Source organism: Musca vetustissima, unplaced genomic scaffold (genome assembly GCF_032173495.1).
Source record: "Musca vetustissima isolate MV318-11 ecotype Yass unplaced genomic scaffold, APGP_CSIRO_Mvet_v1 utg3344, whole genome shotgun sequence".
Lineage (NCBI taxonomy): Eukaryota > Metazoa > Arthropoda > Insecta > Diptera > Muscidae > Musca > Musca vetustissima.
In genome coordinates, this window is record NW_026885918.1 from 521870 (window position 1) to 536910 (window position 15041).

At 32.3% G+C, this 15041-nt stretch overlaps 1 protein-coding gene across 1 annotated transcript in view; it reads left to right on the forward strand.

The window, feature by feature from the left end:
• LOC133333280 (uncharacterized) overlaps positions 1 to 13159 on the forward strand; it is a 53437-nt gene extending 40278 nt beyond the window's left edge. Inside the window, exons 25-30 of the mRNA XM_061541594.1 lie at positions 3608 to 3998; positions 5522 to 5919; positions 5998 to 6172; positions 9555 to 9762; positions 10960 to 11228; positions 12707 to 13159. Coding sequence (XP_061397578.1) covers positions 3608 to 3998; positions 5522 to 5919; positions 5998 to 6172; positions 9555 to 9762; positions 10960 to 11228; positions 12707 to 13120 — 1855 coding nt within the window. The 3' untranslated portion in view covers positions 13121 to 13159. The remainder of the gene's footprint in view (positions 1 to 3607; positions 3999 to 5521; positions 5920 to 5997; positions 6173 to 9554; positions 9763 to 10959; positions 11229 to 12706) is intronic.
• Positions 13160 to 15041: the final 1882 nt, after the last annotated feature.

Below are 15041 nucleotides of genomic sequence, written 5' to 3' on the forward strand. Positions count from 1 at the left end.
TTTAATTCTTGGAATTGCCTCCATTAAACGGATCTGGCTTATTCAATATTTTGTAGGGCTACGTCGCATTTCCAACCAGCAAATTTTCAATTTTTTTAACCCTTTGAGCCCCGAATTTTTTTCCGTAATCATAGAACAAAAGCCCAATATCAAGAAAACCATATATTCTGTTTTACAAGAATTAATAATAATTATGATGGCAGAATTTGTACATTTCGAATACGAAGCGATTTAAATAATTTGGACTGTATACACAAATTAGTACTGTTCACATTTTTGCCCTCTTCTCTATATTAAAATACTAATAACTTTACGAAAAAATTGAATTTTTTTAGATTTTTCTTGTGATATGTTTGGTCCATAATCAGGACTTGACATATGAAATCCAAAGAGTATATATCTACTAGCAGCATTTTAAATATAAGATCTAAAACATTTTGTTGCCTGTGGGCAACATTGGGCCACAAAGGGTTAATGAACTAGGCGTTCTTTAATTTTGACACAAAATGTTCAATATTTTCCTTTTTTCTAAAATATCATTATTTATTTGTTCCTTCAAATCAATAATACAAAAGCCTTCAAGGCCAATATATAGCATTACCAATAATTTTATAATTTAATATTTTGAGGGACGCATTTTCTTTAAACTAAGTTACTTTCATTTTGTCATTTCGATTTCCCAAAATACAAATCACATTTTCAAAATAAATCCGATCTATTTATAATTCTATATTAACAATATATTTTATATAACAATAATAAAAAAATTCACCACTCAAAAAATTAATCACAAAGCAAACAAAATTCATTTACTGCGAATTCAAATAATCCTTTTGATATACATTTGTATGTGTTATAATTCTAAGTCCTTATCATTTTCAAAATCCACTTCAATTCATTTATTGAGAAATATACTTTTAACAAACTTTGTTTTTAAGTGGTCAATCGGATTGATCGGTATCAAGTTGATGTTGTTGATGTTAATCTCGTAAATGATGTTATGGAAAAAAACAACAGTAACAGGAATTACACCAAACATCTATTACACGAAACATATTCATAGTATATGTATATGGGCAATATTGCCAATTTTTTAACATTCCATTTTCAAAAAATCAGCTTTTTTGTTTTTGTGGCACATCAATGATTTTTGGTACACATATAGAGAAAAATGTTCTGACTCCGAAACCGTTCGCGATCAAATTTTTGGTTGATGCGCGCAAAAGTTATCGAGGTTTTAATTTTGGACATAAGAAAAAAATCTTAAAATTACGCCGTTTATTATATTGACCAAAAAAGTTGATATATATCTTCATCCGTAAAATAAGAATATGCATATATTATAATCATCGCGAAAAAGTTGCACATCCTCGCGAAATATGAGAAAAATAATAAAAATATAGGAGATTACCTCAATATTTTCATTATATTAATGACATACACACACCTAACAATTAATTTAAACATATCTACATAATCTAAACACGATGGTGAATCAAATGATATCAAAATCACACAAGTACGTTGATGTTTATCTTCCAATCCATATATATTTTGCGAAATTTCATTTGACGGCTAAGATGTGCCACACGTTGCATTGAAGTACCCTAAAAATTGTAAAACGCGAATAATTTCCAAAATCTCCATATGCCATTAACGCGCATCCGATTTCGGTGTGCACCTTAAAAAAAATACATCGATCTATACCATTTCAATGTGGTCCATTAAGAACCATGGATGTACCAGCACAATCTATTTTTGAGATAAAATGCGTACATCTCTCTTTCGGCTGAAGTTTTTAAAGTTCTCTTTTCGAAAAATATCAAAATCCGTATGAGGTCATTTATTGAAGCGGAAATGATACACAGAAAACGCAAATAAATCCGCGATATTTTCAAAAACATTTTTTGCCAAATTTCGTGTTTTTGGAAGGCCAGTTCCCGCCGTTGTAGTAGATGGATTTTCACGAAGAAGATTTTAAAGCTAGAAGTAAAATTAAAAAAACACTCAAAATCGAGCTTCAATATGTCAGCATCATTTAAAGGTAGATGCAGTTAAAATTTTGAAAAATGATACATAAGGGACGTAGTCCCCATTTTGTTGGCTTCTAGTTTTATTTTGACACGAAGACCGTGCAATGAGTGGCTTAGTCACAAATCGATAGAGAACATAAAAAACTGGTTCGCCTCAACCTGTTTTTACACATTTTTTTACATTAAAGTAGACACAGCTTCCACCAAAATAAAGTTTGGAGGCCAATATCATGAACAGTTTGCAACGACAGATCAATTAACCCAAAACTATTCACTTTATTTCATATACTTAAGCAGTTCCCCAGTTATAAAGGAGTGAACCTCCGCTTCAGCTATGTTAAAAAATTGGCAATATTGCCCATATATGTATGTGGTTATATAAAAATATTTGTTTTTATTTTGACTTTACCAACAAAGTTCACACAACGTTGAAATGTTGTTGTTGCTTATTTTTGTTGATTCTGTAGATGAAAACATCAAAAATTACATACCAACAGTACTTCTTTCAAACACACACAAATATGTTTAAAAATAATAATAAAAGTAAAAAAACAACATGTAAAAAAGGATATGATCGTAAACAAACAACAGATGCTTTAACACTTTTTGTTGATCAAATTTTGTTGCTAACATCATCTAAGGTTAGTTACGTCCTTTAGTTTGCACAGAGTATTTGCAACAAATTGGTATGTTTATATATGGAATGTATACAAATTAATTACTATATAAGGTTTTGATGAGTGAATGATGACTAAAATTAAGAATTAAAAATATGTTATAGGATTAGATAATGGGGATATCGATAATCAAAATTAATTTTTGTTATTTGAATTTTGCCTTGTAAGGGCAGTGATCATTTGAAAGTAATTTTAAGTGATTATTTATACTCTTTCGAGTCGAGCTTGATGATCTAAGTTTTGCAATGAAAAGGAAAGTCAGGAGAAGAACCTACGTACCCACCATTATGCGACGCGTTTCGCGTTAAGAAATATAAAGCTGTACAACAAAATGAATTTTTAAACATGTTATGATAAGAAGCAGTGCCTAACAATGAGTAGCGAAAATAAAAGACTAGGTTATTTTATATAAAGTTCTAATTCCTACATTTCTAATTCCTATATAAAACAATATATTATATTCATTTTACAAACAACTTACCCAAAAATAGTTACATTTCGTCATCAACGCCACAAATATGAATTTTTTGCCCAACCTTTGTTTTAAAATTACAAAATGGACAATTTTGTTTAACATCCCCCGCCATATCTCACTGGTTTAACATTCTAACGTTTGTGCTGCAAAACAGTTTTATTACATTTCCTCGAAATAAAACAATAAACCGACGAAAAAACTGCTGAAAAAAGTGAAAAACTTTTTACCCATTAAAATTTTTTTTTTTTGTCGAGATATAATTTTATGAAAAGCTTTTTAATTACACTTTAATGTATTCATCAGTAATAACAACAAAAACAGCAACATGTCGAAATTAATATTAAAACAAACAATTTATTTTCCCAGGAAAAAATTAATTAAATCATTTTTTTGAATTGTTCTATTCTTCTTCTTCCTTTCAGCCTCAAGAAATTGCATGAAATTCAGTTGATCATATCTCCGCTGAATGTTTTCTATCATGGCAATTTGGAACGTAACTTGAAGACGGATACGGTAATTGGTACGCATTATTTTGGAGCAAATCAATTTGATTTGAATTTCATATGGCAACAAATGGAAATGGTTTCCACATCGCGTCAATCATCGTTTGATGATAGTGATAGCGGTATGACGGAAGAAGTTATTGGCTCAAAAACATCAACGACCCCATCACCCGATGTTGTATCGAAACATTTGAGTGGTGTTGCTGCCAACACTGCATATCGCAATTATCAATATTTTACCCGACAATCGGGAGTGGATTACAAGAGTAGTTCTCAATTGATTTTCGATGTTCTAATGCAAATGATTGAGGTAAGTAAATTTGGATTTAATTTTGTACTTAATATTTAAATACTTAGGTGTGAAATGTTATCTTGGACCAGATGCTATATATTTTTTAATAAACTATTTGCGACAGGCTAAGATATACCAAAATATGAGCGATTGCAATCAACATTTGAAATTGATCTCATATATCGCTCTTTTCCGAGCAATTGATTGGCTATTGATAGCTAGTCAATTGACCAACCTTTTTGTACCAGCCCCATAGAGAATAAATACAAATTCGAGCTACAGATAGTGTAATTAATATTCGGTGTTAGTATAATGGTATTAACAGCATAGTAATAAAGCAGTCGAGGGTATGAGCTTACTAAATGGTTCGGTGCTTTTTGCGATTAATTGATAAAATATGTGTAAGGAGGATACTAACAAAAGTTAAATAATGGTTTATTGTATAATCGATTGGCGGCTTGATTCGTTTGTCCATTTTAATCGCACATAGCTGTGGAAAACGTTACATATGCAATCGAATGCAAAGATTTTGGTATTGTCAGAATTTTATTACAAACGACCTGCACATTCCCTTTGGTCCTTTGAGAGAGTTTGGAAATTCGTATATTTAAATCATTTAGATTTTCATCTCAAATAATGCTATGAAAATCACTTCTTGAAATCCGCTACAGAATCGTAACCTGATGATGTTAAGTTCTTATACTTTTACAAAATGATTTAAATCGTTTGACTACAAAAATATATATGTGCAGGTTTCATAACTTCAAACTTAAAATAATGGTTGTATAAATACTTAAATGCAAGGATGTGGGACGACTTCCATAAACATTGGAAAGAAGGAAAAAAAAATACACAAATATCAAAACATATGGAATAGACGGTATATGTGATGGTGGTGGAATACACCATATAACGGATAAATTCCTTTGAACGGATGCACATTTCGCACATGAATGTGAAACTCACTCAGTTGTAAACAAATTTAAACGTACACACTCACCTACACCATTATATTTGTGTGTTTGTTGTCCTTTGTAAGAATTCTCAATAGGGAGAAAAGACGTTTACATATCCCCTACAATCTTCTGGTTGGAATAATGAGTTTTAAAACGAATATCCGGAAGAATCATCTGTAACTAGAAGAATACTGGAAAATAAGAATTTCATTTCATAATAATATTGAAATTTCTTTCGACCTAATTAATGGTTTTTATTCTTAAACCCCCGTGGCATACTTTTAGGCATTACAAACAAAATGTAGAACTTTAGAAATTGTCCGCCTCATTGGTTCTGTCCTCCAATATTAAAATAGTCTACTTCAAAAAAAAAAAAAAAAAAAAAAAATGAGGACAGTTGCGTTATCTTTATATGTATATTTCTTTCTACTTATATGCTATTTTTTAAGAGTAGCTTTTAACGTTTTTCGATTGCCCTCCATTGTAAAGTGCTACACGTTTCACCTTTGCCAATATATCACATTTTTATTACAGTATTTTCTTTACTTATTCTCTGTTCTCTTTGTTTTCTTTTCTGAATTCCAGCAAAACCACATTTTAATTCTGCCAAATTTAGTTAAATTCACCGAAATCTGTGAAAATCGTGAACAAATCAAACAAATTTGGGAAAAGGCAGGCTATCTAAAGTCACACATACCCATGGACGATACCATTTCACATCAGTATTTGATTTATTTGCTATGCAAGACCAAGGGCATGCTGATACCCTCACATCTGGAAATGTTAAGTCTGGAAAGTCTAATCAAGAACTACTTAAAGTCATCACATTTGTTTGTACGCTGTGCGGCACTGAATGGTCTGCTAAGCCTATTGGAGAGTTATAGCAAAACGAATACGACCATTGGCAGGTTGAGTGATGAATTGGTGCGTCTAAAGGATATTATTTTATCGTATATCGATAAGCATGGTCTAATTGAGGAGAGGTAAGTGGTGGTGTATCAGAATTCTTTTTTCAAACATTCATTTTTTATATTTTTCATTTTTATTTTGTGGCTTTTCAGTCCTTTGCAATGCAGTGACTTGCATACGAAATTAATTTGGACATTAAATTTCTGTTTAATGGAATGGACCTCAAAGTTGGATCCACACTGTAATGTGGCCTATCATACGAAAATAACTGTTGGCAAATTATTGAAAAAGACAAGCAATGAACAGATTTATTTGTGTGTTTTGCATGTAAGTACATAATAATAAGCTCTTTTAAATTACGAATGCTATTATGAATTATTATTAATCTGGAGGATGTATATTTCAACGTAAACACATATTGGTAAATTAAATATTCATTTGTAATTTTCAGAGATATTTCGAAGTTTTTAGTTTCTTTGCAAATATTATTCAAATATGATTGGATTTTCAGTCAATTATCTTTTATATTAATTTCATTATGAATTGTATTCAATGATCTACATCCACCCTACCTCCATCCATTTCGTCACATTCAATTATTTTTAAATCAGCGACATAACAAACCACCATTGTTGCAGTCAGACAACAAAAGAGCAGAAGAAGACAAAAAAAAAAAAACGAATTTGAATCTGTGTGTTTTTTATTATCCAACATTGATTTCGTTTTGTGATACACAATTTCAATGAGCTGCTATTACAACATGGAGAACAAAATAAACCCCAGTGAAAAGCAAAACTGCAGCCACTCTCCAAGTGACAGAGTGGCTTTGTATTACTACTATGCGCGTGGTGATGGTGGTGTTGCTCCTGGAGCTGTTAACAGTGTTGTCGTTCAAACTAATTTTTTTCTTTAAAGTTAGACCAAAAAGGCAATGTTTAAATAAACCTTATTTTAAATAAGCGTGGATTTTTTAAAAGCTTTGATATAAGCGTGGATTTTTTAAAAGCTTTGATATAAGCGTGGATTTTTTAAAAGCTTTGATATAAGGGTGGATTTTTTAAAAGCTTTGATATAAGCGTGGATTTTTTAAAAGCTTTGATATGAGTGTGGATTTTTTAAAAGCTTTTTCGAAGCCTTTGATATAAGCGTGGATTTTTTAAAAGCTTTGATATAAGCGTGGATTTTTTAAAAGCTTTGATATAAGCGTGGATTTTTTAAAAGCTTTGATATAAGCGTGGATTTTTTAAAAGCTTTGATATAAGCGTGGATTTTTTAAAAGCTTTGATATAAGCGTGGATTTTTTAAAAGCTTTGATATAAGCGTGGATTTTTTAAAGGCTTTGATATAAGCGTGGATTTTTTAAAAGTTTTGATATAAGCGTGGATTTTTTAAAGGCTTTGATATAAGCGTGGATTTTTTAAAAGCTTTGATATAAGCGTGGATTTTTTAAAAGCTTTGATATAAGCGTGGATTTTTTAAAAGCTTTGATATAAGCGTGGATTTTTTAAAAGCTTTGAATTTTAAATAAAATATTTTTGAAGGCTTTGATATTTTAACGAATTTTTTTGAAGACTTTGATATAGATGTGAGTTTTTTTTAAGGATATTTTTTGAAGGCTTTGATATAGGCGTGAGCTTTTTTAAATAAATTTTTGCAAGGCTTTGATATATGTATAAGGATATAATATGGATGATGCAAATGAATATATTTTAACCCTATTATTCTTATTTTTAAAAATTGTCAGATGTGCAGCAAATTCGGCATCAATTAAATGTGATAACCTAACCCGTAGTTGAAGTTTCATTTAAATGAAGTCTTCGGAGAAATTCGAAACAAATTAATCATTCTGCATCATAACAATGTGACATCGGCTCAAAACAGCGCCATTTTGATCGGCCGGATGGTAAAATTGATGGGTTTATCGCCGTGCAACCTGGACTTGTCATCCAATGCCACTCAGAAGAGTGGAATTGGACCAGAAGTATATATTGTAGCATTCGTATTGATGGACATCACAAAATTAGACATTTGTCGGAACATCACAAGATTAGACATTTGCCCGAAGTAATGGTCGATGAACTGATAATAAAATTTATTCTAATATTGGATTGTACAATAAATACGGAACCGATACCGATTAGAATTTTTTACTATTACCTTTAGTCTCTCTTTTAAGGGTGTCAAGTGTATGTGTATATGAGTACGACGTTTATTTGAGATAACGTAACTTTCGATGTTGCTAGAAGTAACTCGATTGTTTATATTTTGGTCGAAATATACCAAAATTCGAACCCCAGTTTTTGACTTCATATGTGTTTTGTGGTTCGCTGATACTATTCCGCTGGTATTCAATTGCAATTGTTATTTTTATTGTTATTATCTTAATTTGTTTTAGTTTTATTTCATTCGCTTGGTTGGTTCTTCTACCAACATTTGCCAATGGTTTCGGCTGTTTCTTATTGTTGTGGTTGTTGCAGTTGTAGAGAACTGCTGTTTACATGTGGCTTTTCTAAAAAGCCCAAGTGAGGACAAATAGAAAAAAAACTTCTACACAGAAAATAGAAAAACAGAAACAAAAAACGGAACCTCAAAACATCTAAAATCCATCCATTCCCAATTTTCAATGACAAAACAACAAAAACAACAGCAGCAACAACGCTGTGGACCACAACAATGTCAGCAACTACAACAATGCCAAAATAAGCAACACAAATCGTAATGGAAAACAACAGCCAGCCAAAAATCGTTTACATAGGAAATTCTCATATGTATTTGTATGTGTGTGTGTGTTCGTTTTGTGTTATATTTCGTTGTAACCAATTTCGATAGTTATAGGAATATGTTAATATATGTATGTGTAGATACTATGTAGAGAACAGTCTGTTAATTAATAAGAATATATTGTCATGGTACTACCCTAATAATTAAATTTCTAAAATCCTGGAAGTCGTTTTTCACTATTCTATTTATTTATATGTAGCTCCTAAAAGAATGCAATTATAATAAATAGAATTCTATGTCGATTTAGCAATAACTGTCTACTACTCCTAGGATGTTTGGGAAATATTTGTCCACAATTTGGTCTAGTCTCCACATTAAGGTTTCGCTCCATTTTCGGTATTTATTTTTCCAAACGATTTAGCCGTAATTTGGCATTCCAGGTTCTTGAATGTGTGAAAAATATATCTGAACAAAATATTCTATGTAGGCATAGCGCCTATATACATTTCCGTTTACTTTGTAAGACTTATTATGGTCCAAAGCGCATTTTTCAACCGAAGTTTTTGGTTGTCATTTGAGTGAAAACTCAATATAAAGGTATAACTTAGTTTCTGTATGATGAAGGTCCAAGCCTGAATCTGTAATTTGATATTTCGCTTTCTCAAAGGATGAAAATCTTCTTGGCAGCAATTTGCCAAGATGTAGCTGCCATATAAAGTTCCCGGTGATTTTAGGTATTTTGATTGCTCACCTCATTGTGAAGGAGGTATAAAAAAGATCGGCCTGGCAGAATTTTACCACTATTTTTAAGAAAAAAATATTTTTTACATATATTATTTACCACAATTATTATACCAACCATTTAAATTTTCTATTGCATTTATAAAATAACTACAAATGTGAATTTTTGATTTTACATGTATTGTTCTATTTTCACGTTTTTTTCTCCCTCTCTCTCTCCTTTTTTTGTCGAATTGTTCATTTATAGGGTTTGGAGCGTATGATTGTCCAGGACAATAAAGTTAGCAACGTCACCAGCGGCAGCAGCAACAGCAGCAACAGCAGCAGTGGTGTAGACAACCAAAACCAAATGTTGAGGCCCGCAATTGAAAAACTTGCTCTTGAACTGGCCAAATTGGAAAACGAGAAATTTTCAATTCCCGCACTGAAATTACTTTTGTCCTGCATTTATGTGGGTAAGTGTTACAAAAATATTTCCAACTGATTTCAACAATGAATTGACAACTAACTGTGATGGAAAAGAAGAAGGACAAATTGAGTGGACTTGTAAATGGATGTAACATAGTCAGCTAACAGTTTATTTGCATTTATGTATGTGTGTGCATACATACAACCATATACATATATACCCACCCAGGCAATTTTGAGTGTGTATGTGTGTGTTTGATTGTGTATTTTAGTTAAAATTGTATTGGCTCCATTTTATACAAATTTTTGTGATGTTAGCCATCGTCGTCGTCGTTGTTGTTGTTATTTTTTATATTAACAATCTCTGATATTGATTTCGTGGGAATTGTCGTCTGCAAAGGGCTATGCTGGTGTTGATGGTTATGTGATTTTTTCAGTTCTTTTTTCTAATTTCATTTTCATCATCATCACCAGCATTGTTGTTGTTTGTTGTTGGCACAACAATATTTTCATTACATGGAAGTGATGTTATTTCACTTTCGCAGTTTATTCATGAAATTGCTTCCGACCCTGCTATTATTCCCTTTATATTGTGATGGGTTGTGTTACATTTTTTTTCAATTCAATTTTTCGTTTTGAATGTCAAACGAGTGGCTGCGGGTGGGAGAGAAAGAGCGAAAGGGGAAGGTCATAAAACAATGACAGAAGACCCATTTACACATCAAGGTCACCAGGCTAATGCAATTTTTAAAGGTTTACATTAAATTGAAAATTGGGTTGGATGATTTGAATGGTGAGGTTTTTCTTTTTATGTGTGTGGGTGTGAAAAAAGGTTGTGTCTGGCAGAAGTGAAATTGAGTTAAATTTATGAAGATGGTTTTTATGTCATCACGTTGCCGCAAAAATGATTAAAAAGAAAAAAAAATATTGTTGGCAAAGCACAATGCTTTTTGATATACATGTATAAAATATAGACCCATAATTAAATTGGTACGAAAAGTATGTTGTAAAGATTTAACGATTTGTTCAATTTTAGAAAAAGCAACAGCCTTCACGAATTGAAAATATTTTTCTAATTACCACACATCAATCTCGATTTCAAACACAAATAATTTGTTTAATTATTGCAATCCCTTTAAATGCAATCATTTAATTTCAGTTCACTCATTTGCTTTATGATATCTAATAACGTGTTCTCTGGTTCTTTTCGTTTTTCAAATTTTATTCATTCTCTACTCTAATAGGCTCTTCAAAACAATTGGAGAATACCGAATTAAGCAATGGCATTGTACAAGACGACCCCGAGATAATCGCCCAGCAAACGGATAAGGTCGATATTTTGCTGCAATGCATTAAAACCGCAAACGAAGAAGCGGCTTGGATTTATGGCCAGGTGTTGTGCCAAATGATACGTGATTTAGTGCCGCCCAAAGAAATATTGACGAAGGTCATAAAGGAGTTCTTGGCCATAAATCAACCACATAGCGATGTTATTGCAATGATTGTATTCCAGGTAAGTACTTGAACTCCACACTTGCCACCCCAAATAAATGGTATTATGTACCATTGATCTCTCTGCGTGTGCATGTGAATGTGTGTGTTTTATTTTTACTAGCCAATATGTTGGCCAAGTTTGCTTTATATATAAGTGGCGAGCACTCACACACACTGAGATGCATACATATAAATATAGACCGATGTCATGTACTTTTGCCCAATAGAATTATTGAGTTCAAGCAAATTGACGTTATTTGCCATTTGAATCATTAAATTTCAATGTTGAGATATAAATTACAGCCTTTAGGATGAGTCTATTCGGCTAATCGAAATTGTTATTGTTTTTATGAAATTGTGTGGTATATTGTAGAACATTTTATTGTATTATTGTAGCGAAATTACAAGTGATTGTGGAAATAGCTTTCGACAGTAGAATCACGATAAGTCGTACCTTGGCAAATAGAGGGCAATGATTAGCAAGGATTGGGTTTTCCACTTGCACTAGTCGAGATATTCTATCTAATGAACGATAAATTAAGTTATGCTGTTTGAGAGCAGTTCGGTTGCATTACTTAGCGTCAGTCTTCACTCGAGCCCAGAATGTCAAAGATGACTAAATTCTTGTATGAAATCATCATCGTGCGAAACTCCCTAAACATATTGTGCAGTGCTTGATAATAAAGGTTGATCCATGGTAAATTTGACATCGCATTTGAATTTGTATTGTCCATAGAATTCGGCGAAGGCTTACCGAATAACTTTTTTATCCTCCACCACGAGGTGGGCATATAATGTACTATTGAATTTTATTGCCAGGAGCAAAATGAGAATTATATCTTAGTGAATTTATTATTCCTTTCCCATACATTAACAATGTGCCATTTCCAATATTTTCGAATGCTCTAAAATTCAACGAAATCACTCACCACTATAATTCGATTAAAATATCCCATACCATAACTTTATTCGATTTTAATTCGAAACTCTATTTACATTTATCTATGGATAATTTGATTCCATTTGCTGATATTTAACATGCCATAAAATAATAATTAGTCGTTACCGCTAATGACCTAAGACGAGGCGGATGATGCATGGAATTAAATCTCTTAATGTATCATTTGAAATAAAATCTCAAATTAAATTAATTCCTTGTACTATGTATCGGCGAGTGAACGAACACAGGCGGCGGTTCTATTAAATTAAAACCCATTAACCTCGTCATCGACGTCCTCTTCTTCCTTGAGTCCTGTATAGAAACATTTCTCTTCTTTGTATTTTTCAGTTTTAATTTCATTTCATGTTTATATGAATGTGTGTAGTATGTGTGTCTGAGTGTGTGCATTAATTTATCAGCAAATTTAATCTTTTACGTGAACGCTACCAGCGCCACCATACGGCGTTAATGACATCTGCTCTGATTGGCGATGTCGTTGTTTTTGTTGTTACTCATGTTTTTGATGTTGTTGTTCTCTCTTTCTCGTTTTTCAACAGGTTTTCCGTTCGGCCATTGATTCTTCATTTTTGCAACAATTACAGGATTGGCTTACCTGTTCATTACCCACGTTCTTATCGTTGCCCGAGCAGAAAGCTGTCTGGAGTCTTAGCGTGGTGTTCCTTTCGGCCTCCATAAATCTCCATTTAATGAAACTGTTTCCATTGCTGTTGAATGGCGTAAAGGCAGCCACGGCGACAACAACAACAACACAAACAACACCGCTGACACCGACAACACCAACAAAACGAATGAGTTCAACGAAATTGGGTCATCACGAAATTGCATTGTTCGTGACATCTGCCCAGGATTTCTATGCGAAATTGGGCACTGAACAAAAATTACGTTTTCGCGATGCCTTCAAGGAATTTCATCATATTAAAGTCTACAACAAGATGTTACAAAGTCTATGAACAACCAAACACACACACACTGACTCACACAAAAACAAGCATACAATAGAAAGGACGCATCCTGGCTTCCCCTCACGCACACTTGCAATTTTTGAAAAAAAATATCAAAGCCTTACAAAACTAACACGGATCCAGAATGATGAATATGATGAGAAATCATCATAATGTGCAGCAAAGCATTTTCCAAGTTTAAAAGGGGGTGTAAAGCAGCGCTTGCGAATATTATGCAAATGAATGAGTAGACTGAATGAACATGTTCTTGTTCTTTTTCCACAGCTATTTCGTCTTCTTCGTTTTCTTCAATTTTGTCATTCTTTATAAAGAAAGAACATTTGAAAGTATGCGTGGTGCATGTGTGAGTAGATTTGTAAAGTCTTTGAATGACGACTACGACGACAAAAATGAAAGAAACTCTATTTTAACTTAAGGCTAAAATTGTAATTTATATGGGTCACTACATGGCCAATTTTATTTATATAAACGTTATTTTTTTAATTCTATTTATTTTTATTTACATACATATATACCCAATCCAGAAATTAACCACTTTGTTGTTTACAATATTTTGAGTGAAATATATAAAAAGAAATCTATTATATTTATATGAACTATAGGACTTTATTTAACATGCTTCGAAATGTCCGATTTGTCCGTTGCACCGTTTTGACTCTCTCATAGAAGTCTCCCTATTTGCTCCCTATTTGCAAAAAAATCTCTAGTAGTCGATTTTCACAATCCTCCCTAGATACCATTTTTTATCATTAAACAAACTTTGCCATATATATATATCGCTCCCGAAGTTTCTGACGAGTCACTGTAAATGTGTGTGGCCTAGCGTTATCCTGGTGGGACACGACACCTCTCCTGTTCGTCAATTCTGGTCCAGTTATTGACAGTAGAGATCAGAATTTAGTTTGACCATATGGAAGCAACCCATAATAAATAATCCCCTTCCAGTCCCACCAAATGCATAGCAGAACCTTCCTGAACGTTAGTCCTGCTTTGGCCACCGTTTGAGGGTCCATCTCATTCGGTTTGGCCAAGGCTTCACAGATGGAAATTCAATCCATCCTACTTGTTCTGTTAATTGGTGTGGCACCCAAACATCGATCTTCTTTTTGAATCCAGCATTATGTAAATGGTTTAAAATAGTTTTATGGTCGATTTTTAGCTCCTGGGCGAATTTACGACTGCTAACATGCCAGTCAACTTCGATCAAATCTCCGATTTTATCGACATTTTCGACGATTTTTTTCCCCAACCTAATACATAACTATTATTTGTAAATATATATTCCTTTTTGGTTTAAATTATATTCTTTAGGCCTGTCGTTCATTTTATTTATCTGAGAAATATTTATTTAAATATGCTGTTTAAAATATAATACTATAAATAAATATACTCGTATATACAATACTAATTGTTATTAAAAGTAATCCTACAATAAATATTTGAATAAACTATTTTCCTTTAAATGTGTTTGTTTTTTATTTAAAATAATTCTAAACCTAACAAAAATCACCACTATTCTAATCTGGAGAACGACCCAAGGTATTCATTCAAACAATGTTATTAAAACATAAATTTAAAAAAAATTATCTTGTATAAACATGTCCCTGTTTTCGTAATACCCAATATTAAGCAAAACTATTTTCCCATAAAAAACTTCAACTTAAAATTCAAATATCTAACTCCCTTTCCTCCCGTTTTTTCTAATTCATATTTAATTGAGTGACTCTAATCACTAGGAAAAAAAGGATTTAAATCCCCTACCAGCGGATGGACGGTTTTTCATAATCATAAACACACACACACTGCCACATGCATGCATCAAAAAAGCATTGGAATAGAATATATTCGGAATTTTAAAATACAGCATCATTTTTTATTCAGTGAACAAAAGCAAATAAATGGACAGCGA